This window comes from Perna viridis, chromosome 8 (genome assembly GCF_037379345.1).
Source record: "Perna viridis isolate PV_CMFRI_1.1 ecotype Kerala chromosome 8, ASM3737934v1, whole genome shotgun sequence".
Classification (NCBI taxonomy): domain Eukaryota; kingdom Metazoa; phylum Mollusca; class Bivalvia; order Mytilida; family Mytilidae; genus Perna; species Perna viridis.
Genome location: NC_142452.1, coordinates 40,554,459 through 40,581,863, shown reverse-complemented (window position 1 = coordinate 40,581,863; position 27,405 = coordinate 40,554,459). Strand labels below are relative to the sequence as shown.

Here is a 27,405-nt window from a genome sequence, read left to right as displayed (position 1 = left end):
ATATCTAAATGAACTGTCCCGTACTACCATACATCGTGTGCTAAGTTACAACACTAGATTAATCCTACGAGGAGGAATGACCCGGCCAGCGAAAGCTATATTTTTATACAGCCTAGCTGACCCAGTGGTCTAGGGCGCTGGAATTTGTGCAGGCGATGTTGCCATAGATGTAACTGCAGTACGAGTTCGAGTCCCGCGGAGGGGACGACAAAAATTTGCATCGCAAAGTTGACAGTTCTAACATCGTTTGGAACGACTCTATTCGCTACACTGCTACATCGGATCAAATTGATACAGGGAAGATAACGTTAACTTAAGATGGGTCTGACAAAATCCCAACGATATTAGAACTGTCAAATGTTTGAGTAAACGATAATAACCACTTGCAATTTTGAATCTACCAGAGGTTTGGAGTGTTAAACTAAAAGTAAATTAGACGAATTTAGTATATAGAACTATATTATGCACTCATTCAATTTTTTTATGCCGACCGCTTTCTAGAAAAGCAGAGGGCGCATACACTACCGATGCACCTGGTCCATGCTCCCAGACTTTAGTGGAGTCCGAGTTGCTCACTCGCTTTTGTTCTTTGTTGTTTATGTTTTCCATCTCTGGTCTTTGACCCTTGATTGCATTCTTTTGATAACCGTTATGTCCTTGATTTCCTTGAATATTCTAACTAATGACATACTATGACATAAACGTAAAGCAAGCACACAAGCATGAAATCAAATATATCAATGAGGCACAGAGAAATGCACCGCTTGAAACGATAAAAACCAGGTTTATTTTTGCAATCAACGAATAACAGAAAGGGAAAACAGACACACACAACAATAATATAAAACAACGAAGACAGAGTAGCAAATGCATATGAGCAACTCAGGCTTAACCAGAAGCCTGGAGCCTAGGTGTAAGCGAAAAGGAAACAATGACACGTTAAACAACATATTCTCAATTGAGAAAACCAGCAACCATTAAATTGTGTGACAGGTATGAACTTTGTCAATGAAAATGTTTTAAAAATCAGTACAAAATCAATTTGTTTGTACGGCAATGTTCTTAATGTTTAGTTGTGTTGTCGGTATATTGAAGTTTCAAAGTATCAAAGCATCGCATTTGTTTGTTTTTTTTGTTTTTGTTTTGTTTTGTTTTGTTTTGTTTTTTTACACTAAACATTTTCTTTGTTGGATACCTGTAAAACTGTAATGACAAATGCATGACATTTCTACATTTACGTGTAGTAAACATATATTTTTTATGGCAGATAGATAGAGAAAATCCATGAAATCCGTCCCCAGATCAATTTTTAGTTGGTTGTCTTTTTTTAATTTTGTGTTTTTGTAGAGTCTGTTAAAGTCGCTCTAACATGCTTTATTGTTTTTTTTTTTTTTTTTTTTTTTTTTTTTTTTTTTTTTTTTATATGACACTTACTTGATAGTAAACATATTGTAATGGTATATATCTACTTTTTGTTAATATTCCATTTCCCCGAAGTTCAATATAGACATCAATAGGGATGAAAGCTTTGGAACCTTCCGCCAAATTATATTTTTCTTTCTCAAATCTGGAAATTGTTTTTGTTTGGTAAAGCATTGATTAGCTAGAACTGTTTAGTATTTGATATACAGCAGTCCTTGGATTATAGAGAAGAAATGTCACTGAGGGATGAATTTTGCACTAACATGTTAATTGTTTTGGATAATTTTGTGTAAGATATTTGTACCCTCGGATAATTTTTTTATCTAAAATTTCACATGACCTTGGAAATTGTTAATGATTTATTCCGTATTTGTAAGTCAAGTTACCCGATACCAGCTTCCCAGGTAAAGAGATATTAAGATAAACACCTTGGATAATGTTCCATACAAACTTTAAATACAGATTTAAAAACGCATTTTGTTGGGGTTTGCTCCCAAATGTTTTTATAACGAATATAAAATACATAGATCATATATTTTTTTATTTAATACGAATATTGTATATATCGCAATGTGCATGTAGATAATTGAAGATATATTTTTTTTTCAAATGCGTATGTCATAGGTGTTCCTGGTGTTCTTATAGAATTGGCACACAATGTAAAATTGAAATAAAAAGAGAAGAAGTTATATGTGTTTCGTAAAGGTGAAATGCGTCCTCTTTTTCAATCTTTTTCAACGATGCATGTTTTTTTTCAAGTGCTGAAGTACTTGGTTTGCTGTCTTATCTAATCCTATTCTAGACGTTTTAGGAAAAAGGTTTCCTTCATCATCTGTCGTTGATTGGGCGTTTTCAAAAAGATAAAATATTATGTGCTCAAAATAAATAGATATGCTAGATATGTTACTATTTTCTCAATCGAACACACCCTGAGCCATCCGGTTCTTATATTACAGAAACAACATTTCGTAGGTATGGATTTCAATCCCAATCAGACAGTCTATATTCGAATTGCCGGGTAGTGGTTAGTGGTTAAAAAAAGTTATTATCGACAGGGTATTGAATCCTTCACTATTATAGCAGTTTTCAAAACACTTCACTTTACTGAACTTTTGTTGATTGTTAACGACTCTAGTATGATATGGTCTACAATAATCGTGGGGTCATACATTTATTATTATAAATCGATTTAACATAATCAAGATACGGTGAACAAAAATATATAGTCAAAGATACTGCTCAACATAACACAAAGCAAGACAGATATAAACAATACTTTATTATGCATCTGTATTTTTAACAATTGACGCTGGCGTCGGGTGGAGTACCCGGGGGACAAGCTATGTATGGTCCATTGCCTTTGTAATTGTAATTCACACAACTTGCTGGTATTGTGCAGTCAGGTTTGGTAACCAGATTTGGGTCTGGGTTGTAAAGAAACCCTATGATTCGAAAGAAAAAATAACACGTGTAGGTAATTATTCTGCCATAGTCTGTAAAGTTTCGCCTTTCGATCGTTGACCAAAATAATAACTAAGTGGCATTCGGTTGAAATATCGTTTCATTTTTATTGTGATTGAAATTAAAGAAAAAAGGATGAATATTTAAGAGGACTCGATACTCATAACGGTCGTTTGCTTTCGATTAGTTCAAAGTTTAATTTATAGCAGGCACTTCAACGATAATTTAATGTTGATAAAATTATTTCACTGAAAACAGAGATTAGTTTCGACATTGAATATTCTTTTCTAATTCTTCCAATGTTTAGATAAGGAAACTTTATCTTATTAGTAAGGGAAATGAAAAAAACAATCGTAAATCACTAAAATTAAAATAAAATCGTAAATCACTAAAATTAAAATAAATTAAATTACAAAATTGAATAAAGAAGTTCTTTGAAAGTGTCATTAGGAAATTTTATACTTGTACTAGTACAAAACTTCCACTTGAGTAACATGCTAACTCGGGAGTGCACTATGCGAGATCCACATTGAGACTCATTATTCTGACTCTGAGCCAACCACACTATCTTATTACGCATCTTTATTGGCGGTTAAGCATTAAATACTAACTTTGAAGTGTTTTGTGTGATTCCAATTATTAATGTTGACAAATTTGACAAAACATTACTTTAATTCTATATAAATTTGCTGTTAAAATATATATTATAAACATCAAACAATGTTTTAGTCTTCAACTAATTTATCTTTTTATGGAACTGAGCAACATTTGACTACGACATATTCGTGTTAAATAGACTACAACAGTTTATACCCATTGAAAAGGTACCAACATAAAAGTTGTATATTAGATCAGAAAATATAAGTCAAATGTGACTTGACATTCCCGCAACGAATAAAATGAAACAAGAAGTAAAATATATATATCTGTCTTGAAATTAAATATTTTATACAGTTCATATATTTTTCAAATAAAGATCCAACACAACCAGAAGTTCCATATTTATAATTCACTAGTACTTTCACGTCTTTATAGACGATCTTCAGGTGAAAAACTACAGTAGTATCTAAGTAACGTTTCAGTGACGTAACAGATATAGAACGACTTAGTAACGTTATAAATAGATTCAACGTTATAAATAGAGTTAAAAGGAAACTGAAAGTGTAAGCAAATACATAAGATAAAAATTGAATTTAACGTCCATTTAAGATAGGTTTAAATTTAAAAAAAAAATAAAATATTATACATATGAATTGATATTAGAATAAGAATGCATCAGTATAAATGAGAAACTAAAAAAGAGCTGCTGACACATATGTCAGCAATGGTTAAAAATGTATCAAAAAGAACATTTTCTATAATCAAGGGCGTACATGTACTTACCCCTTGCTGCAAACAACGGAAACAAGTTACATGTAAATGATTAATGTGTATTTATATGAATTAAGTCTGAACTGATTAATATTCAATTGAAATAGATTTTAGAAATGAATCAGCTTTAGGTGTACCTTACTCCTTACGTTTGAAAATTCGCTTTTATTGTTTTGGATATATAACGATTACCCTTATAATTTGAATATACTGCTGTTTAAGTGTTTACATTATAGAACGGCATGCACTGTGATCTTTTCAATAGTCTTAATTCAGCAACAATCCCGTACAATTGCCACCACAGTTTTGGAAATATTTTGTTTTTTAATATTTCAATCTTCAACTTTACCTCTCTTATATAATAAATTATTTTAAAAGTAAATGACTTACATGTTGCGAAGAATGGCCCAATCATGTCATTCATATTGCAAAGTTGGCAAAACTTGTGCTTGTTGTAGTTGCTAATCTCTACAACAAGAAAAAAATGATAGTACTAAATTGTTTTTAGAACACCAGATATCTATATAGTGAATAAACAACCTTGTATGCATGTTTATAGTGATTAGTTCGTACTAACAAAAATTCCAAAGTGTTTCTCAACTTGATTTTCATCGTATCCTTCTGCTTAAAAGGAATGACTTTTAATCTAGCAGTAGGCAAAATGTTAACTATCTAAAGTATGTATGTCAAAAAGCCCCCAAACTGACAATACAGTTTCACTAGATAATACCTCATATGTTTGAAATTACCACTATTTGACGCCTGCATTCGGAAAATTTGTTCATAAGAATGCAAGATTGAAACCATTTTTAGGGGGGTAGTTTGTTAGCAGTACTGCGTTTCTATGTAATATTTTAGTTACTTTATGTTCTTTGTTGTGTTTGTATGTATTCCGTGTGTGGTCTTTGTCCCTGGATTACATTCTATCAATATCCATTAGAATCTTGGTTCCTTTGAGTACAATGCATTTCTTTGACGTTTCATGCGTTTTTTTTTTCTTAGTTTTGTTGTTTTTTGTTTTTGTTTTTGTTTTTGTTTTTGTTTGTTTGTTTGGTTTTTTTTTGCTATTCATACCCCAATCCGTACAGGAAGTTGATATCGGAAGGCAACCAGAAGAATAGCTTACAAAATATATGCCCCTTTTACATCCATTCACAGACAACAAATCCATCTATTAGGAGCCTACTATTCTGTGACGAAAATCTTTCAAGGAAAAGTCTCAAATCAGGAAGTTGATATAGGAGAGTAACCACAACAACATATACGACATTTGTAAAGCCACACATCAAATTTGAAGTCAATCTATTCTTTTTGTTTTTTTGTTTTTTGTTTTTTTTTTTGTTTTTTTTTTGGAGGCGAGAATTTTGTGACGAATATTTTCTTTATTATTCCATACAATAGTGAAAACTATCAAATTCCATAGAGACAGGAAGCGACAGGCATCGGAGCGCCATCGAAATCGCTTTCGGTATTTGTTCTTTCTATATAAAGCTACACAACAAATTTGAAATTTAGTCTTTTATTGGGGGTCAAGATAATTTCGGCGAAAATTCAAACGAATGAACAGAAAATGGGTATGAGTAAAATAGCTTTTTTAACCAAAAAAAAAAAAGAAAATTCTTGCTTTTTATTATTCAAGTAGAACAATGACACTGTCATGGTGTGTGTTAGTTTGTTGTTTATTTTTGTTTGTTTTGTTTTTTTTTTCATACTTGGTTTCAAAGAATTACATGTAATTACCTTCTCTGCGTTTCACAATAGCTAGGTAACAGTAATACACTACATTTTATGAGCATTAAAATGAAGGTGCGTATTTCTTGCAGTCCGATTTGTAAAATTGGATTGGTTTCCGAATATTTTCATGATTATTTTTATTATGAGAAACCGAAAGTGCCTAAAAAAGCCATCACGTAAATTGATCTTCATTTTATTTTTATAATCTTTTGAAACTGATATAATGTGAAACGTATCAAGAATAGAGGAGTCAATTGAACATACAGATTGTATTCGTCAAATCAAAATTCTGAAAACCAACATACTTGTCTTCTAATTTATCTAACAATAACTTCATAACTTTCAATCTTGCCACTTAATTCAGACATGCTTAATTGATTAAATAACTGGAACAACAAACACACAATAAAAGTAGAGCAATAATAATTCTAAATATCTCCATTGAATACCATAACATACCATTTATAGACAAGATGAGATATATACATTTCGCGCTCGAACATGGATGACTTGAATATCCAGGATTTCTCGAACACAATGCAAAATACCAAATATTCTCATATAAAAATAACGTGAATAACCTTGGATTTCTGGAACTATGATTTCTCGAACACTTGTACTGACTAGCCGGTCCATTTGATAATAATCCTCACTAACCTTAACTCGTCAGCAATTTTGTCAGCTTGGGTAATAAACGGTGTGACAAACTGACACCCTATCATTAATCAAAGTGGCATTTTAATTGTTTAATTAACAACAGGTAGTATTTAAGTTATCACTATTTAGATAGTTTTAACATAGTACTGATTTAAGTTCGATAATGTTCCGACGTCAGCATAATGAAAGCGTTTTGGAAAATGTAATGTCAAAAAATTATTGACCAAGAAACTCAGCATTTTTAACGTCAACAAATAAACATAACTTTCCGAAAGCGAATGAAACTAGAACTAGTCCTAGAACTGACAAAACTTCGTAAGAAATTAGCGCTTTCTAAAGATAAAGTCGACCTCAGACTGACAAGAAAAAAAATCCGGAAATCTACGAACTTCAATTTCTCAAACTCCCAATAATTCGAACACATTTCAATGGTGCCTTGGAGTTCGAGCTACCAAGATTTGAATAATTGCTTGATCAAAACATATTATAGAAAGACAATACCATTAAAACACTACCATCAATAAAATGATCTATCAAGTTAAGTGCTTTATTAAAAACAAATCATTTGATTTTCATTCATTTTCATTTCAGAATTTCCATCTGATATTTTCATATAATGGTTTAACAATTTCAATTAATTATAATTAACTATACCAACCATACGATGTTTTCCAGTATCCTCTTAAAGTCGAGTTGATTGGCGCTGATCTCACACAATAATACATATCATATTCTCTGTAATATCAATATTAATATGTTGGGCATAGCAGCTATACTATCAATTACACCAGTGTGTGTTAATTGTTCACTTTAGTGATAATAATGTCCAATCATGCTATGGTGTACTTGAGAACAATGTTCTGTTCCGTTTCATAATGTCATATAAAACTAAGTTTTATATATTTGTGAAATAGACACAGTAAATTTATAAACAAAAGACATATAATAATAATGATTAGAGTACTACCTCAACTTATAATCTAACAATTTTGAAAATTAACTTTCCAATAAACCAAAAATTTTGAAAAATAAATTAAAAATTTAAAAATTAAAAAAATAGTAAGTCGTGGATTGATACATGAATCAAAGCAATATATATCCCAAATGTTCAATATGCATCCGATGGCTAATGTTTGTTTATCTGATTAACGTTTTGAACAACTGAGCTTATATAGTAAAGTGATATAGAGTACTTACTTCACTACGATAAAAGTAAAAGATACCCTGTATTCTATGCAGTCTGAGTGAGTGAACTGGTCTCCAATTGGACGAGATACATTATTCCAAGTTCCAACTCCGTTTTGATCGACAAACCAAACAGTGTCAGTATCGACGTACCATGGCGTACCTCTTACCACACAAGGCCATACACAACTAAACTCTTTCAATAAAGAAAATCTTCATTTTGGTACATAATCTAATTATTGAAGGCAGTGTTTAAACAATGACGATATCATATTTTGAAATTCGTGGTAATTGATTAACAGTTTCCTGAAAATTATTTCCGTTAAAAGAAACTTTTCAGAATAACTTTTTTTTTTAACTTTTCCATTTAAGATTTAACTTAAACTATGATCTTACAATAAGCAACAAATAGTCTGAATGCGCGTCAAACACTATTTGCTCATTGCACATACATGTTCCTTTTCAACGTTCCAATATATCAATAAAGTACGCACTATGTAATATGTATGATCTTCAAGTAAACATATTTACCATAGGCTTTATTGATAATTGTTACAAAACCTTTCTCACCACATGCATTCAAAATACATTCGTTTCATACCCCCTTTTAAAATGGTATTGGATAAACATTCAAATTTTTTAACAACTTGTTTTAACTACTGCAGTAACAGCTACTGATGTACTGTATTCTACCTTTTCAAAAAAATAAAATAATACCATATAGGTCTACTGTGTACTAGTTCCCACTCATCCCATTCTACATGTGTGCCATACTACATGTAATACTAATTCCCCATCTTCCTTACTCCATATCCTACTCACCGTTGCCTTATTCCACCTTTTCCCAACCCCAGTCCCCATTTACCACCTACAGGCAATACACTCATTAAAAAATGCAAAAAGATAAACGCAAACACGTTTTATCAATTTACACATTGTACACTAATTACCTGGATTTGGTGCGACAATTCCAGTAGTTAAGCAACTCAAGATCAGCAATTTGTAGCTTCCCATTATGTTTATAGAAACGGTACTAGTTCATAACATACGAATACTCATACTTCCTATTGCTAACATGACATGTACTTTTTAATAAGATAATATTGACCTGTGCAGTGTATTTTAATTCCACAAAGGAAAGACTTTAAGCGGAAGAATGTTCACGTTTTCATTCTGATAATAAACATTAGTTATATTGCAAGCTGTCACCGTTCTACGAAACTGCATGTTCTGTGCGTCGGTAATCAACTGGTTCAATCTTTTTTTATTTCGTTTGATTAGAAATAATCCTATTGATTTTGACTTAAGCATTCGATTAATATATACCATATAAATACAGGAATCACTTTTGTCTTACAGCCACCGTCTATGTGTCACAAAAGCTTTTCTATGGTTAGTGCGTATTTCTGGTCTAGTTTAACGACAATAATATCAGTACTTGATTTTACTTAATAATGTGTGTCACAGCTTCACAACATACGTGACATCATGTAACACATCGCCGGAAAATAATCCCGAAAGGAAATTTTACAGCGCTTATAAAACTTGGATATTTATGCCAGGAAAACTAAAAATAAAAGAAAATCAGTACCTTTCAATTCAGCAAAACAGTGGTAAACGGATTTTTTTAAATATTTTTAATAATATCAATGTATTAAGCTGTCAGCAAGTGTCCGAAGTTGGAAACCATTAAAATTATTTTTATTAACGTAAACAACATTTAGGTTTTCGAGCGTTCATTATTTTAATCATGCCATTACTATCATAAAACGTTTCGGCATTGATTAATTTTTAAAAAAAATAAGATATAATACAAAGATGGCTCAGTGCAAATCAAGAAAATTTGAATACCTATTTGCAGCAAGTAAATAGTGCGTGGAATGTGTACTTATAAAAATTACCATAACTTGATTTTACCTTGTGTGTTTTATTATTACTTATCATCTCCGCTCTCTTTTATTTAAATAAAAACAGAACGGTGAAATTAAATTTACTAGAAATGCTTCCTGAAACACCTTTAGATATTCAATCTTTATTTTTATTCATTGCTGTGCTATTTATTACGTTTCTTTAGATAAGGAGTCGCAGACCATCAAATTTGCCTCCAGGACCAACTCCTCTCCCGATACTGGGAAACATCTTATCGCTTAAGATTGATGGTCGTGATTTAAGAAAGGTTTGCCAAAAATATAGTGCTAAATGTGGGCCAATATTTAGCCTCTCCTTGGGATCACACTGGGTAATATTTGTGAACGGATTAGAAGCACAACGAGAAGTGTTTGTCACGAAATCAGAATATTTTTTTCTGATAGACCAAAAGTGTTCTTCCTCACGCATATAAAAGCCAACAAAGGTAAGATTCTTCAATGAAAATACATTGTTTATATAAATGTATTTATAGACCAAATTAAATGGTTAAATAATGTAATTAAAAGAGCAAACAACCTGTTAATATTTTTAACTGTAAGTCTCTGCAGAGTAATCAAGGAAACCAAGGTTATAGCGGTAATCAAAAGAATGTAATCCAGGGACAAAGACCAGACATGGAAAACAGACATACTCAACAAAGAACATAAAGTAACTAAAATCATACATACAAAGTAACAAAAGCAAATGAGCAACTCGAACTCCATTAAAAACTGGGAGCATGAACCAGGTGCACCGATAGGGTAAGCGTCCTCTGCTTTTCTAGAAACACCCGCCGACTTGCTCATAAAAAGTCAAGTCCGGGGTAGACAAACGAGGAAAGGAAAACTATGACCCGTTGAATGAATCAGTTTTCATGGTGCTGATGTATACACCATAACGATCCATGAGTTCATGATGACGACCATTAAACTTCTGTAGTGATGACTTCAATCTTGTAGCGACATAATCCTGTTTCAGAAGCTTATTTGTTAGAGTCCTAACTCGATACAAAAGTCTGCGTAGTTTCGGCAAGTTCTGGCATAACGTATGAGTTGTGATATGAATACTCCATACGCAGCAGCCGACGGGATGTTGCCACAGAATCAGGAATCGCGTGAAACATGTTATGAAAAACAAACTATTTTGAAACTTTCGTTAGACTATTAGCAAGAATCAAGGGGAAAATACAACATTTGAAATACATTTTAGTAAACTGAGTTATTATTCAATGCAATGCAATGAAAATGAAAAATTCAAGGGCATGGAACTCTGTCAAAGACCTCATATTTGTTCTTACATCCTATTGAACATTGTCTGAGCATCATGGTGTAATGATTGAATAATGGCCTTAACGTATAGAGAAAGCATACTTGTGTGAAATTATATTGTCAGATCGGAGGGTTGTTGACATGCATGTGTCTGCTTTCTCCCATTTTTCATGATTCTTAAAAGCACTGACTTAAATATGCAACAGAATTACAAAATTTACTTTGATATTTGTTGAATCTTAAATGATGCAGTATAACTTTACTAAAAGTAAAACGGCATGAATCGTGTTGCCTTTATGCGGTTTGTAAAAAAATACCATTTCAAAGGACACACTATTATCAGTTGTAGAGAAAAAGTTAAGTATTATCATGATTATTAAGTAGCACTCCAGCTAAGGATCATGCAAAATGTGATTCATGGGTAAAAAAACCTACATATTTTTATTTTTGATATTTTGTTTGAAATATCAAAGTAAACAGAAATTGACATGCGATTTTTCATATAACCCGTGCTCTCAGGAGATAAAAATTGTATAGAATGCACTGTAGATTTCAAAATTAAGGGGGATAACACTGTAAATGGCGCTCAAATACAATAGAATCTACAGGATTTTCAATGTGGACTTTCTCCTCAGAGCAGGCAGATTTGAATGAATAATTACACATTTCATAGTATAAATCCATAAAACAACTTAATTACAAAAATAAAAATATGTAACCTTTTTGTAGTGTATCACATATTTCAGATTTTGCATGATTCTTACAAGAAAGCTACTTAATATTTCGCATGTCGCATGAAGCAATATATCATAGATCACACGATTGAATTTTGTTGATCTGAAAGTGCATTACCATAAATAGTCCAGGCGGCTATTACTTAATACTGTAATATTACATTATCATATATTATAGTTCAATTCCTAATTGAGTTAGAGTTAACTCCCTTTTAACTGTTTCATTTATATTAGAGAAAATTGTAATATAGTTGCTGTATAATCATAGTTATCTCCCATTTTACTATTTAAGCCGTGTTTTGTGTAAAGGGCTTAAATTTCATATTTCATATCATAATTAATCTATACATTTTATTTTATACATTTGACCTGCACAATATTGACAATAATATCTCTATCATATAAGACAGTTCTGGAGTTGATTCTGGCGAACGTCAAGGACTTTTGTGATTTTATTTGTTTTAGGACGCCGAATGCCCGAAAAAACAGAAGCATGATATTGTAAATTTTTAAACATTATAACAAATATGTTCATATCTCAAACATAGTTTAAAAGATTTTGAAAGAAAACAAATGCAAATGTAATGCTTTTTTTCAAAACAGTTGTTAGATGGTTAGGCTTTATGTAAAAGTATTTGCTTTAAAAAGTTTGTATGAAAATTAAATATCCACATTACTAGCCATATATAATACAATAAGAATTCAGTTCTCGTATTTTCCTTTTATCCCAAGTATTTTGTAACTTGAAGATTGATGCGTAAAAATTCAAAATTAAAACGAGCAATCAAAATTGAATTAGTACATGAGTACTTTGAATCCATTTGGCTGGACTTGTCTCGATTCGATAGTTTCGGATTTTGAAATGAAGACAGTCTTATTCGAATGAACTATCAATGTAATTGGTGGAGATTTCATGCATGATGAAATTATGTCTAAGTGAGTATTGTATATGTTATTTCTAACATTTCGAAAATTTAACCATTTTTTTTATAAATCCGAAAATAAACGTCCAGCTCCGTTTCTTACAAAGGGCCGAATTCAAAGTTGATACCGCCGGAAAAAAAGAGAGAAAAAATAAGTGATTACAGTAACTGTAATTTGAAAGGTAAATAAGCACGTGTACTTGAAATAGGGAACATAATCGGATTCATTTGTAAAAATATGTTCATAACTTGCATGTATAACAGTATAGACCATAGACAATTTTATTTGCACAAAGACATTAACAGTAAATGGTTATAACATGAACAAAAACAGAACACAGATATATGAATTACATATAAACTAAATTTATGACCATGGTGCGACAGTGGTGTAAATCTGATCAAAACAGAATAATCTATAGTTTTAACGTTATATATTGATATAATTTCCGTTAAATTAAATTGACCTTCGATTCCAACATTCAGTAATGAATTTGATAGTAATATTTCTAGTATTTCTATAAAGCTACTGTTTAATATGTATGCTATGTCTCTTGGTGTGTGGTGAGGTTTTGGTGAAGAAATTAAATTATGGTTGTCCAATTCCATTCTGTATTGATTTCTTTGCAGTGTGTAGTGTGGGCACACCGAGAAGAAATGATATTCATCCTCTATCTTCCCACTATCACATGATTTGCAAATACGTTTTTACGTATATTACTGTATTCTCCATCTTGTGCATGATGTCATGAGCCACTAACTGACCTTTATGCATGAGCTGAAATTCAAAGATCAGGTTTAGTTCAGGCTAGGATAAATTCAAAAATAAGAATTTGGCGATAACTACCTGTATTTTTATGCTGGATGTTTTAAGACCTAATTTCCCCTGACCCTGCAACCCTCCTCATTTTATTGGGATATTGATATGTCGGGTTGGGTCAGAATGATGTGCAATACGATACTCATTATAAGACAAGTTGGAGATTCAGCAGTACCGCTGAGTACTGTCCTTCAACCACTTATTACGACTTTCAAGTTAAAGTTGTGCATGTCACACCTACCTTGTTGGATTCTGGAACTATTTTCCGTATACTGATACCTTATTTGCTACAAAAATTATATTTTCTATTGAAGTTTTGATTATATTTCACCAGAGACCCTGCCTAGTCAACATTTGAATCTTAATACATGGGAATTTGGTTTCAGGTTGATCCGTCCCCTCTAATAATTAAATAGTATGAATTGATGTGTATAAGGTTTAGTGTCATAAATACTGAAAATTGTTATTTACAGACAATTTTATTTAAGAATGTGGTCATTACACTTTAAAGTTGTGTGTCTCTAAATTCTTAACTAAGAAATGGAAAAAAAACTGTCTTTGTACAGTGCTTGTACCAACTTGTAGAACGATAACTTCTGACCAACAGCTTTCGATTAAAACTTGTAAAAACCTTGATTAAAAACAAGTAAATGGAAAATAATTAATATGTAATAATTGACTAATTACTTTTCATTAAAATAATCATATGTAATTACTCTAAACTGTACTCAATTAGGCCTGATATTAATAATATTAATAATATTTTATGTACTTAAAATCTATTCATTTATATTGTAAAATTTAAAAAAAGACATATAGAAAAGGAAAAGATAATTTATTTCCAATATATATGTTGTATGAATTCTTGATGCATAATATATTCAGTTTATGATTAGAGTTGGATGCATTAGGGGACGAATCGACATGAAATCAGCTATTTTAGGCCATAATAAAAAAAACAATCTGATGTGTTTCATAAATTATTAATTACTCTCAAATTTCTGGAAATATTCTACATATTTTCTGAACAGGACTTTTAATAAATCTTATTTACATGTAGTTACCTCAAGTTTGTATAACACGATAATACTGATGATATTTTCGTGAAAAATGGTTGTCTTTCTCGTCCAGTCACGTCGAAAAAAAGCAGAATGAAGAGCAAGAGCAAACAAGCCACGCTTATCTATTAAGCAGCGAAGACGAGACAGATAAACCTGATAAAATTGGAGTGCATAATAATAAGGAACAGTCAGATAATAGAAGAATGTCACAACCACATGATTTGCCGTTTGTATGTGAACAACATGAGGAGCTTTCTTTTCCAAAAAACACATAAAATGAATCAAACTCTGACATAAATTATGCAGTTGATGAATGTACAGTTCAGGAAAAATCATCTGATAGTTTTGTAGAGGAAGAAGACACGTTATCAGAAGACTTTGCTCTATGGACTAACCAGTTTCAAGTTAATCACAACGCAGTAGACGCGCTTTTAAAAACTTTGAAATGCAATGGTCATTCAATACTACCGTCCACATGTCGTACATTATTACAACAACAAGGGAGGTTGAAACAACTTTTATCTCTGGTATGGAATACTTTTATTTTGGAATAAGTGCTGAAATTTTAAAAGTTATAAAATTGTATCCAAAAGAAATGATTGATAATACTGTAAAATTAACTTTTTTCAGGAATTTGAATACTATGAACTATAATGTTAATATAACCGGTGAACAACAAATGGCGAATCAAGAGAACCCCCACCCTTCAAACAAAAGAAATTTATAAAACTCAGAAACGCAAAAATGCATTTACACACGAAAAAAACTTTTTTTCTCAATACTTGAATGACAAATATTTTGAAATATTTGAAATTTTCCTTCAGACTCTTATGTTGGCAACTCTGAATTTCATCCGCGCGAAAGTTGTGTTATTGTTGGTACAGATAACACTCTGTTTATGGAAGGTCATTAAATGTCATGTTACATCCTAAACCGCACATTTTAGCACTTAAAAGAACATTAATTATTGGCATTCATATCAGTTTGCCAGTACCAAACAACTGCCATATGACTTTCATGTATAACATTTTATGGCGCTGTATTATGCGACTGAGGAGGTCGATCCCTGAATGTTTTGGACAGGAAAGCCTAGATGTGCATTTTTACATATGTATGCGCAAAAAGATTTTTTTTTTCTTGCTGGGGGGCGGGGTGGTCGAGCATGAAAACGAAAAAAAAAACTTTTTATGAAAAAAGGGAGCCTGTGACCATGGATACAAAGTTTATATTAACGTTTGGTGGAATTTCCTGAAGAGCGTGAAAACATAAGACCCACACCACATTTTTTTATGAAAAGTATAAATATCAAAATTTTCTAAATCAACAAAAAACATATAAATTCAAACTTTAATAAAATAAACCAAAGGTAACATACTCTAATTGATATCATAAAGTTTCCGGGAATTTTCTGAAAGCGTTTGTAAGTTAAAGTGTAAAAATGCTCCTTTTTTAAACGATCAAAACTAATTTAAAATGAAAAATATATCTTTCTTCCATCACTATGTACAATTAAATAAAGTTTTATTTTCAGTTATTGATGGACGGACAGATGGTAAATCCTTAAAATGGAAGGGGGCGTATTAAATGCACGGCATTCAATTATGGAACTAGAAGTTCATGTGAAAATGAGAACATTTGGTTGTCATTGCCATCTCGCTGATCACTTTAGTTTGTCTAAAGGCTGAATGATTTATACTTCAAATGAACTAATCATCACTTGTTTCCAATACCTTATTATGCAAGACAAAAAAATATTAATGTCAAGCTCGATCAAAGGCATGACTGATATCCCATAACATCACGAGGACTGATATCCCAGAACCTCACCAGGATATATTTGTTGTTGGCATTAGTTTTATTGAAATTGTTATGTAGCACTTCAGGTAAGAATCATGCAAAATCTTATTCATGGTTGAAAAGCCTGCGTATTTTTTATCTTTAATATTGTGTTAATAAATGTTACAGTAAACAGAAATGAATATGTGGTTTTTCGTTTAACCCGTGCTCTTATGGAATAAAATTTATATAGAATGTACTGTAAATAGAAAAAATCAAGGGTGATAATACCGCTCTGTAAATTACACTAACATACTGTAGATTTTGAATTTCAATGGGGATTATCCCCTAAAGGCAGAGTGATTGGAACAGATAATTATAAATTTCATCATAAAGACCTACAAATCAACTGAATAAGAAAATAAAAATCTGTAGCCTTTTTTGGTTTATCACTTATAACAGAATTTACATGATTTTTACAAAGACTGCTACTTAATTATTGCGATCAATTGGATACAGTTGAATCTACAGGAACAACATCGGACTGATGTTTTGTAAATGTTCCATGACTAAGCCCACTTGTAGATAGTAGGAATATTGTTATATAGTAAGCATGCAATTCTAATTAAAACGAATGCGTATAATGTTACTGAAACATTGGTGAGTTGCGTCAACTAACATGCGTAAGACAATAAATCAGAACTATGATGGCACGACAAAGTCCGGGAGTGAAACAAAAAAAGTTACATATTACAAGTGATTAAAATGGAATGTTCAACAATTGAACGTTATTTTTAAATCATTTTTAGCAATTATAACATCTATTAATTACAGATTATTGAAATAATCCGGTCCAATTTCAATACAAATTTAGGTAGGTTACCAAAATTTTAGCGTTGAATCTTTCAAGTGAAATTATCAAAATATACTTTGTTTACTCATTAATATGAATATTAAATTTAACTTAAATAAGCAATATTATCCAATCAGAAACAAGTAAATCACCGAAACACACTGGTGTATGATATTATATAGAGGTTAAGGTCTTCAATTTAAAGCGTCTAAAAGATAACACACGTGTTCAGTGATAATTAAGAAGGTTGCAATGGTATAATCTAATCCGAATTTCTAACTAGATAACTATTGAAATTATTCATATTTGTATTGAAATTGTAACTGGTCTATTTCAACTGGCTGTATTCACCATAATTCAAAGAGAATTGGCGTATTTTTTTGTAGGGTATACATAAAAACATTTCATTATAGGTATTGCAGCGGAAAATCCATGGAAGGAACAAAGAGCATTTACCGTGAACATACTTCATGGATTTGATTTTGGAAAAAAACAAGAGTGTAGAATTTATTATCACAGAAGAGTGTAACTACTTCCTAGATTACATATTAAACAAAAAGGACAAACATGTATCAATTCTCATCGGAACAGTCAACAAGGCGATCTCGAATATCTTTTGTACTATTGTGTTTGGCAAACGTTTCGAATACGACGACCAAGAATTTTCTACATTTGTTCATGCAACAACTCAAATAGTTATTAATGATTATGTACCCTTAGCTAAGATGTTACCCTTTCTAAGGTTTGTTCCGGTGACCTTTTGAAAATACACCAATGTAATGAGACAAATGAAATGATAAGAAAAGGATTTCAATGCTATAGTAATGCAGAATCTATATTATGTTAATCATCACGACAAGAACTTCCAAAATCCATCCACGTTTGACCCAACAAGATTTTTAACTGACGATTGTTGCGTTCGAGGTCAACTCAATTCTTTTCCCTTTTCACTCAGTAAGAGGTTTTACTTTGATATGCAGCATATACTAATATATTCTCATTGTACGTTGTTTCTGCAATTTTAAACAAAGCCTTTTGTATTTTGGCTCTGTGGTATTTACCGTTTGAATAAGCTGTATAACTGTTTTCTTGTACAATTCTTGTCCTGACTTATTTTCAAAATATCAATAAAAACAATTCAATCAAAATCATGCTTTCTTATGAGTTTATATTTCTATAATTAATACTTTACCATTTTTTGTAGGAAAAAGAATGATACACCCCCAAAAAGGCTACACATTTTTTATTTTTGTAATTAAGTTGTTTTATGGGTCTATACTATGAAATGTGTAATCATTCATTCAAGTCTGCCTGCTCTTAGGAGATAATCAACATTGAAAATCCAGTAGAATGTATTCGAGTGCCATTTACACAGTTGTCTCCCTTAATTTTGAATCTACAGTGCATTCTTTGACTGCGAAGAGCGCGGGTTATATGAAACACCACATTTTAATTTCTGTTTACCATAACATTTCAAACAAAATATCAAAAATAAAAATATGCAGCTTTTTTACCCATGAATCACATTTTGCATGATCCTTAGCTGGAGTGTTACTTAATAATTTATGTGCTTGTCCCAAACCAGGAACTTGTAGTGGTTGTCATTGTTTGTAAGTTTCTTGTTTCATTTCATGTTTTTTTTTTTTATAAATTAGGTCGATGTTCGTCATTTTTATGAGGAGCAAGTCACTTATTTAACCTTGCTTTACGGGTTTGTTTATTCCTTGAAGACCACGTTGTGTCCTGTAAACTTTTAATTGTTGGTTTTGTTGCATTTTCTGGATATTTAACTCACTGGCAATTTTTACCACATCTCATATATTTTATAAAATCAAGTTTCGGTAGAACTTATATATTTATATGTAGAAAAAAAGTATATCATAAAACCAAGTAATTAACACAAGTTAAATTCTCATAATGTTTTTATTTAACATCTTCTGTGTGTTTTAGCAAGTGGCGTCGGCGTCTATCGGGGTACCAGCAGGACAAGGTATGTGTGGTCTATCGTCATTTTTGTAATTATAATCCGCACAACTCGCTGGTATGGTGCAATCAGGTTTGGTAACCAGATTTGGATCTGGGTTGTACAAAAATCCTACGATTTGATCAAAATTAGCACGTGTAAATAGTGCAATTATTTTAATATCTGCCCATTAAACATTCCTGTTTCTTAAATCTGTTTAATATCATTTAACATATTCTGAATTAAACTTAGATTGAAGTATAGATAACTAAACAACCAAACAAATGGTACAGACCTAGAGAGGTCATTTTCTCTTTCTTTGAGATATAAAATTCACATTGAATCTCTGGGTTCAAGTTTGAGCAGCTGACAATAGACCATGCCAACTCAACTAAAACCAAAACTTTCTAATTACTATCTGTATTTATTTATTTATTTATTTATTTATTTATTTTTTTTTTTTTGCATTTGATATGAATTGGTTGATTATTTTGGACCATATCTGGCACATAAAAAAAAACGGAACGATGTTTCATTGCATCGTTCAAATAATTCTACTTCATATCCTCCAGAAATCTGCATTTAATCTGATTTTCGTTTTGCATTTAATATGAATTGGTTGATCATTTGGACCAAATTTGGCAACATTTCAAGAATGGAGATATTTTAAAGCATTTTTGAAATATTTATATCTTATAGCGGTAATTAAAAAATGTATTCCAGGGACAAAGACCAGACATGGAAAATAGACATACACAAAAATGAACGTAAAGTAACTAAACTCATGCATACAAAGTAACGAAAGCAAATAAGCAACTCGGACTCCACTAAAAACTGGGAGCATGGTTCAGGTGCACCGGTAAAGTAAGCGTCCTCTGCTTTTTCTAGAAACATTCGCCGAGTTGCTCATAAAAAGTCAAGTCCGGGTCAGACAAACGAGGAAAGGAAAACTATGAAAGTATACCTTTATAATTCATATTAAAATGCAGATATGTATCGAATATCTTTGAAGTAAAAGAACAAATTAAGAATAATAAACTGCCATTCTTTAATTGTTTCTTAGTCAGAATGGTACTTAAATATGTAGAGGTTAACCTAAAATGTCATTAAGAGATGCTCAACTTGTTGAAATAAAATACTGCAATTTGTTGATGATGCAAGTGCATATTGTGCTTTCTAGATGTGTTTGGTTGTAAATCATAAAATCAAAATTGTGCTACAAACATGTAACAGCAAACTAGCATACAAAAAGGAAATCATAAGAATCATGATACAACAAAGGAAAATCGGATGGAAAGCATAAGATATTGGAATTGCAAAAGTGGCGTAATAGAAAGCTGACATTGTTCACATAAAATTAGATTACAAACGTAATAATTATGCTGATTGATTATTTTGGTGTATTTAATTATTTTGTGAATATTTAGAAAGGAAAAACTGTTACCACACAGAACTGTTTATCATAAAGTCCATTTTATTTATATTATAAAGTTTTTTTTTTTTTTTCAAAATTAAAAAAAATCAGCATTGGTTGACACATTTTGAATTAGTAATCAAGGAAACCAAAATTCGGACTAAAATCAAAAGAATTATTCCAGGGGCAAAGACCAAAATGGAATAGTCATACACAACGAAAAACATAATATAACCAATATAATACATACAAAGTAACAAAAGTAAACTGAAAACATGACCATACCAAGTACATAAAAAACCTCATATTAGATTGAACACATGCATATCTATATATACATCAACATTCTGATTCTGATCTGACCAACCTACATCTATCTTTACATAAAGCAAGACGTATTTCATTTCATGGACGTTGTATGACTCAAAAGAATTTTGATTACAGATTCAAGCAAAATTGATGCTATTTTTTTTTTCGAATTAACTGCTACAGAAAGTACATGTATGTTTTATCAAATATTAAACACTTAGTAATAGATTTCTGCAGCAATATCGGTTTACCTTTACGGAATAATTTTGCAATGGATGTAAATTGTAGCATCTACATACTCGAAGGGAATGCAAAACAAAACCTTGAGCCAACAGATGTTATACACTCATGATCATTGGATAGTGGCAATAAAAAGTACCTTAAACTTGCTCTAGTACTACACTGCAAAAATGAACGTAAATGAATATGACACAAACAAGTGTATACAAGTGCATACAAGTTGTCATTAGCACAGTTCAACCTGTATAATCCGAAACCTGTATAAAACAAACCCTGTATTATCGTATGAAGTCAATGCATTATATCATTGTAATCTTGTGTAAACCGAACACTTACGTCATCTAACCAAACTCTTAAGTACCTCTCCATCTAAGAATCAGGTAAAATGTGTATAAGGTGTGGCACAGAGATTTTATTGCATTATCGAAGTATTTGTACCTGATAATCCAAAGAAATCAATGTCAAAATGTTTGTAAAGTTTGCCTTTTTTGGATGTTGATAGGTCACATTTAGTTGAAATGCACTGTGGAAAATGACAGGAAAATTTGCCCGAACTTTTTCCTTATATAAGCAGTAAAAAATTATCTATTTCGCAGATGCTTCAGGATAAATTTAAATAGCTGTTCAGTTGTTTTCTAGATGTATTGTATATATTTAAGGCAAAAAAGACCAAACTGAAAATTATGATATGCCACCCATTGCCTGATTCTTACACGGAATGGTACTTAAGTCTTAAAATGATTGTTTAGGCATATTTTACTATTGTACAAATAAAAAAACTAAACGAAAACTACCTAAACATATGTCAACTAGTAAACAAGAAGACTATAAAGTTCCTTTTTAGAAATAGGCAACATATGTACTTACCTCTTGCTGCAAGCAACAGAATAAATTAAATATACAATATGAATTTATACTGATTAGTCTGAACATATTGAGTTTAACAAGGGGAAAGTTGATTTAAATACATGTGTACTAGTTAATTGACTAAATATGGTTTTTTTTCAGTTGTTTTTCGTATTTGTAAAACAATAAATATTCATGATACATTATGAAACATATTGTACCCCTCATATTCATTTTTGAAGTAATGGAGTACTATTTACGCGATCGAAAATTCGCTTAATAGTTTTGTAGATTTAACTTTTTTTTATTTTGGGGTAAGCAAGAGTACTAGCTGTAAACATGCAACAAAATTGTTTCTAAGTACCACTCCAGCTAAACATCAGGCACTGCATATGATAAGGCGACTTCATGGTGTTGGAAAACCAATCAAATATGTGCTACATTTTAACATAACGATAGTCACTTCTGTATTCAGATCTGTTGCATGTAGAAAATCATAAATTTATCTCTCACTTTAATCAAGCAAATCAAACCAAATCAAGAAAGACAAAAAGTGCAAAGTGCCAATCCATATAAATTCTATATATTTGTTTTCTCACAAGCGCAACATTCGTATGAAAATTTAAGATAGATTATTTGATCAGAAACTGTTTTGAACAAGAAATAAAAAAATGAATTTGGTGGATTTTGACATGCATGAATGACTGCTATCTCATTTTATTAAGACCGCGTCTCAGGTATAGGGTAGGTAAGTCTCTTTCTAATGTTTTTTCTTTAGCGGAATTTCCGATGTAGAACGTTTTGAAAACCGAAGATCGATCTGTATTTTATTGTTTACATCCGGGTACTCGAAACGCTCTATAACAACATGTAGAAATAATATTTGTCATTTTTATCAGTCTTTTTTTCTGAACTCGATGCTCTCTTAATGACAAATCTCTATGCCTTTTAAAAGTTAACTAGGACATATTCTCGTGAAAGTACGAGGTCACATGACAAGACTTACATACCCTATTCCAATATTCAAAAACTCTAAAACTGTTATCCCATCTGTTTTGGGTACTGATAACTTACATGATGTGAAATATGGTCCAATCATATCATTCATATCACAGAGTTCGCAATAATTTTGCTTGTTGTACTTGCTTATCTCTAGAACAAAGAAACACTCCTTAAATTAAAAAAAAACATAAGCCTGAAACTATTTCCTATCACCAAAAACTATCCAAAAGGGAAACAAATGTCAATCACTTATAGTGCATTTCATTTCAAATCTTATCCCATTTTATCAAATTATATACAAACTTATCTGTATTCCTTCAAATAGTACAAATAGTCCAATTACCCAAATGAACTTTCCTGTAGGGAAAATGAAGTAAAAATTTTTATCTACCGAATAATCTTCTCCAAAATTGTCTTAAATACTCTTCATAAATATTCCATTGTTGAGCTTTTAATTTTTGAATTCGAAACTAATTCAAAATCACATAAAAAGAACCAATAGCAAAGAAGAACTTATAAAATAAAAACGTGACTTATCTTAGATTTTTTTTTTATTTATTTATGCGCTTTCAGTGAAAAACTGGCAATTAATGTACCGTAACATTCAGTAAAACATATTTTTATTATGCTTCCAATGGTTTTACAACTCCTTCTTTTAACTATTCTTACCTTGAGACTTCCAGTATCCCCTTATCGTTGAGTTGACTGGCTTATCTATCACGCAGTAGTACATATTGAACTCCCTGAAATAAAGCATTAAATATTGTATGGATACCATCAATAAATTTCTGTTTAATTTTATTCTATTTTTTGTGTAAATTTACTTTCTCATTTACCAAAAACATTTAAAATAATAGTAGCATTTCTCGTTGATTCAATTTGTAGTAACTCTGATGTTAGTTGAACATTTAAAACAATAATAATCAACATGAACTAATAAAATGCAAACCAAAAAAAAACAAGACAACTTGAATACACACAATAACGGATTACCCAGTGTATGTCTCCGATTTCGGGTCATACTATCGAACGTATATATAAATATGTAAGACTCGGAACCGCAATTGGACGCGGAGGTACAATGATCGCGAGGAAGTGCGACAGTAGTACGCCGAAGCGTGTTTATGATAGCTCTGAACTGCAATGGTTAGACATAATTGCTGACTGTCAATAGTAACGCGGAAATGCGTTGGCCATTACGAGGAGGTGCGTTTTTTTTTTTTTTTGTTTTTTTTTTTGGCGCCTGACGCTGAAATGTTTTGACTATCACGTAGATTTTTCCGTGAAAACCGTTAAAACACACGACTATCTTAACATTCAACAGATATGATATTAGTAAACAGGCAATCAGAAAAAAAAAACTGTGTTTGCATTTCGTTCATACTTCCAACTACAGAAGTATTTAGAAATTTCTCTTCATTTTAATTTCCTACACCCAGTGGAAATTTGAAAATAAACTGGCAGTCTCTTTTAGAAGGACGAGTACTCTTTAACATGAACATATTTTTTCACAACATGTACTGCATACAAACAGTACCTGTAGGATTTGCAATTGCAGATGTAATATAGTATAAGACGGCGCTTTTTTCTGCATATCTGTCATCCTATACACTGCTACTAATGTTATCAAAAAATGATTGATGCTACAGAGGTCTAGATTTGATAGATAAACAGACTATACGTAATATGGAAAGAAACATGCAAGTCTGATCCGCCGGAACTTCAACATTCTATTACACTCTTAACTCGTTTGTTATAGATTCTATTTAGCCTTTCAACTTTAGAATACGCTCCATTATTTGTTATGAAAGCATATTTCAAAAGGTAAAATACCATGATATCAAATTTATAAAAAGCAACATTTTTTCTGATTTTTATCTCCTATACATGTAGCAAAGTTGTCTAGGTAAATCGTTTAATTATATCTTTTATTGTTTTCATAGTGCATGAAATACGATTTCAGTATCCACTATATTTTGTATTCCATAGCTACAGTTTACGAATTACCTCGAGTACCGTAACGTATCATTTTATGTTTTGATACTTACTCCATTAAATACATGTACTTTTAATTCTTAAAATTAGTAATGATGCAAGCCACGTTTATGTATACAGTCAACAATATACTAGCTACTTTCATGACTTTCCTTGTTCCAGTTTGTTATTCTCCTCTGTAACATTGTACGGGCTTATGCATGTAACATTTCGCGGCGACATTGAATTGATTATTAACGCACTTCAGCGCATTTGCGTTAAATAATCAACGTACTTCAGCGTTGACCATTGCAGATCAGCGCGAACATCGCACTTCGGCGTCCCCATTGCACTTCCAAGTCTTATAAATATAACGTAAAACTCCATTGTCTAAATGTTTAGAACTTTATTTACTCAAAATTGTTCTATGCAATGTATAACATGAATAGATTCAAATTAACTTTTCCAAAATGATAACTCGTTGGAACACACAGGCTCAAACGTTTAACACATATCTTTTATTGTATATTCACCTTACAATAACAAAAGCAAACGATTCCCTGTACTCTATGCAATCTGATTGAGTGAACTGGTCCCCGATTGGACGAGATACATTATTCCACGTTCCAACCCCGTCTTTATTAACAAACCACACAGAGTCAGTCTCCGTGTACCATGGTGTACCTCTAACCTCACAAGGCCAGACACAACCTAACTCTATTGATAAAAACATATACTTTTTGTTTTATTGAAGAAACATTGATGACATCGTATTTAGAAACTAAGCATTTATGCAATCCCCTCAAATTTAATTGAAAATCGAAATTGTGTAAAACTTATTCAGTAGTGTCATAATACGATAAATGGACAAACGTGTATTGATGCTTAAAGCTTAATTTAAAGCACTGCAGTCCAAATTACGTAATATGAACGGGCATACATGTTTCAGGTAGTAAACACATGAGCATCTTACAGTTAAATATTTCTTTGAAAATTCCCTTTTGTATTGGTTTAATAAAATCATTTTAATATAAGACAAGTATCGGATTGAATAACGTAAAAGTACTAATTTTCGCTATTTTTGCGGTGGACAGACAAATAATAATTGTCTCTGCGTAAATAATTTTACCACTATATTATACTTTTTTTCATTTTTAACATGGTTATGTTGCTACTATATTGCTGCAGTTTATCGGCGAACCTGGTCCAGGCTCCAAGTTTTTAGTCAAAGTTGCTCATTTACATTTGTTCCTTTGAAGTTTTTGTTGTGTTTATTTTATATACTTTGTTGTATGTGTCTGAATTTTCTGTCATCTCATTGTCCCTGGATTGCATTCCTTTGATTACCTGTCGAATCTTTGCTTTGTACCTTTGATTACTCTCTGAAACCGCGTAAATTGGTATCCGTGAATATGTTCTCTTGACGAAGTCCGCGAAAATTAACAGTTGCAAAATTAAATACGTTGATAGGAAGCTGCTTTACTATTGCATAGTTTTTTTAACTGATATATGGTGTTTTGTCCTTTATAAAGTGTTTGTTTATATTAAACAAAACCCCTTAAACTATCCCCTTTCCCACTGACCCTTTCCACTTTCATTTTCAATATCGTCCCAAGCGTAATTGAAACGGATTGTGCACATACACTGTCATTATTTATTTAATTCTGCATTTCATGGATGAAGCGCCAGCGGCGTCCAATCTGATTATGTAGAATTAAGGACTAGAAGAATGATTGGCAAAAACAACATTCTGACAGAAGGGACGAAAATAGTCGACACAGAAGTGTACTATTGCCCGAGTGCGGAGGCGCTGTGTTGGCAATTAATGGATGAATACTTTAATTTATTCATTCATATATCACTCCTTATTGCACCATATCCACATTCTAATTGAATCAAAGCGCAAACCCCATTACCTCATAACCAATCAAATGAGAATTTACTCCACCCTATACATGTACTGCACACTAGAGTTATACGCAAAAATCAAATTGCATTGCCATGCAAACAGTCTAAGCAATAAATACATTCTTAATTGATTACCTGGGTTTGGTGCGACAATGCCAGCAGTTAAACAACTAAATATCAGCAACATGTAAATCCCAATCATGTTAGTGGCAACAGTACTAGTTCATAACATACAAATCCTCATACTTCCTATTGCTAACATGAAATCCGAATCGTCATGCAATTTTATAGTAAATCTATTTTAATTAGATAATATTGACCTGTGCATAGTGGCTTACGGAATAGCTGAAGCGGAAGAAAGATCAGATTTCATTTGACATGTAAATATTATAGGCTATTTTGCAAGCTGTCACCATCTCCGATATGTTATGTTTTGCACATCATTAATCAATTGGTTCAGTCTTTATTTCACGACAATTATGTCAGTGGGAAATTATCTGTATAAAACTACAGGCAGCTAAGTCTCACCATCAGACTCTAGATAGAGTCCAAAATCAAGCACTCCACATCATCACA

At 31.6% G+C, this 27,405-nt stretch overlaps 2 protein-coding genes across 3 annotated transcripts; both read right to left on the bottom strand.

Annotated features, from left to right (window-relative positions):
• Positions 1 to 2,684: 2,684 nt before the first annotated feature.
• On the bottom strand, positions 2,685 to 8,941 carry LOC148610499 (uncharacterized). The gene is made up of 5 exons (XM_088541290.1): positions 8,781 to 8,941; positions 7,843 to 8,026; positions 7,304 to 7,380; positions 4,645 to 4,722; positions 2,685 to 2,864 (listed from the first exon to the last, which is right to left on the bottom strand). The coding sequence occupies exons 1-5, from the start codon at positions 8,842 to 8,844 to the stop codon at positions 2,719 to 2,721; spliced, it is 549 nt and encodes a 182-aa protein (XP_088397416.1). The 5' UTR covers positions 8,845 to 8,941; the 3' UTR covers positions 2,685 to 2,718.
• A 10,136-nt stretch (positions 8,942 to 19,077) lies between these two features.
• LOC148610498 (uncharacterized) lies at positions 19,078 to 27,125 on the bottom strand. 2 transcript variants are annotated; one of them, XM_088595549.1, is made up of 4 exons: positions 26,965 to 27,125; positions 25,455 to 25,638; positions 23,617 to 23,690; positions 19,078 to 23,116 (listed from the first exon to the last, which is right to left on the bottom strand). In XM_088595549.1, exons 1-4 carry the CDS (start codon positions 27,029 to 27,031, stop codon positions 23,055 to 23,057), a joined length of 387 nt encoding a protein of 128 aa, XP_088451675.1. In that variant the 5' UTR covers positions 27,032 to 27,125; the 3' UTR covers positions 19,078 to 23,054. The 2 variants fall into 2 exon arrangements, with proteins under 2 accessions (XP_088451675.1, XP_088451674.1); XM_088595548.1 differs by having other exon boundaries at positions 19,078 to 23,097.
• Between the last annotated feature and the right edge of the window lie 280 nt (positions 27,126 to 27,405).

Excerpts from the sequence above, each read along its gene's own strand:
- LOC148610499 (XM_088541290.1), bottom strand. The coding sequence starts at position 8,844 with ATGGGAAGCTACAAATTGCTGATCTTGAGTTGCTTAACTACTGGAATT. Across the intron at positions 7,381-7,842 it reads TTTACTTTTATCGTAGTGAA|AGAATATGATATGTATTATT; the intron begins GTAAGTACTCTA and ends TTGATATTACAG. Across the intron at positions 2,865-4,644 it reads TGGGCCATTCTTCGCAACAT|GGTTTCTTTACAACCCAGAC; the intron begins GTAAGTCATTTA and ends TTCGAATCATAG.
- LOC148610498 (XM_088595548.1), bottom strand. The coding sequence starts at position 27,031 with ATGATTGGGATTTACATGTTGCTGATATTTAGTTGTTTAACTGCTGGC. Across the intron at positions 23,691-25,454 it reads TTTGCTTTTGTTATTGTAAG|GGAGTTCAATATGTACTACT; the intron begins GTGAATATACAA and ends GCTTTATTTCAG. Across the intron at positions 23,098-23,616 it reads GGGATACTGGAAGTCTCAAG|AGATAAGCAAGTACAACAAG; the intron begins GTAAGAATAGTT and ends TCTTTGTTCTAG.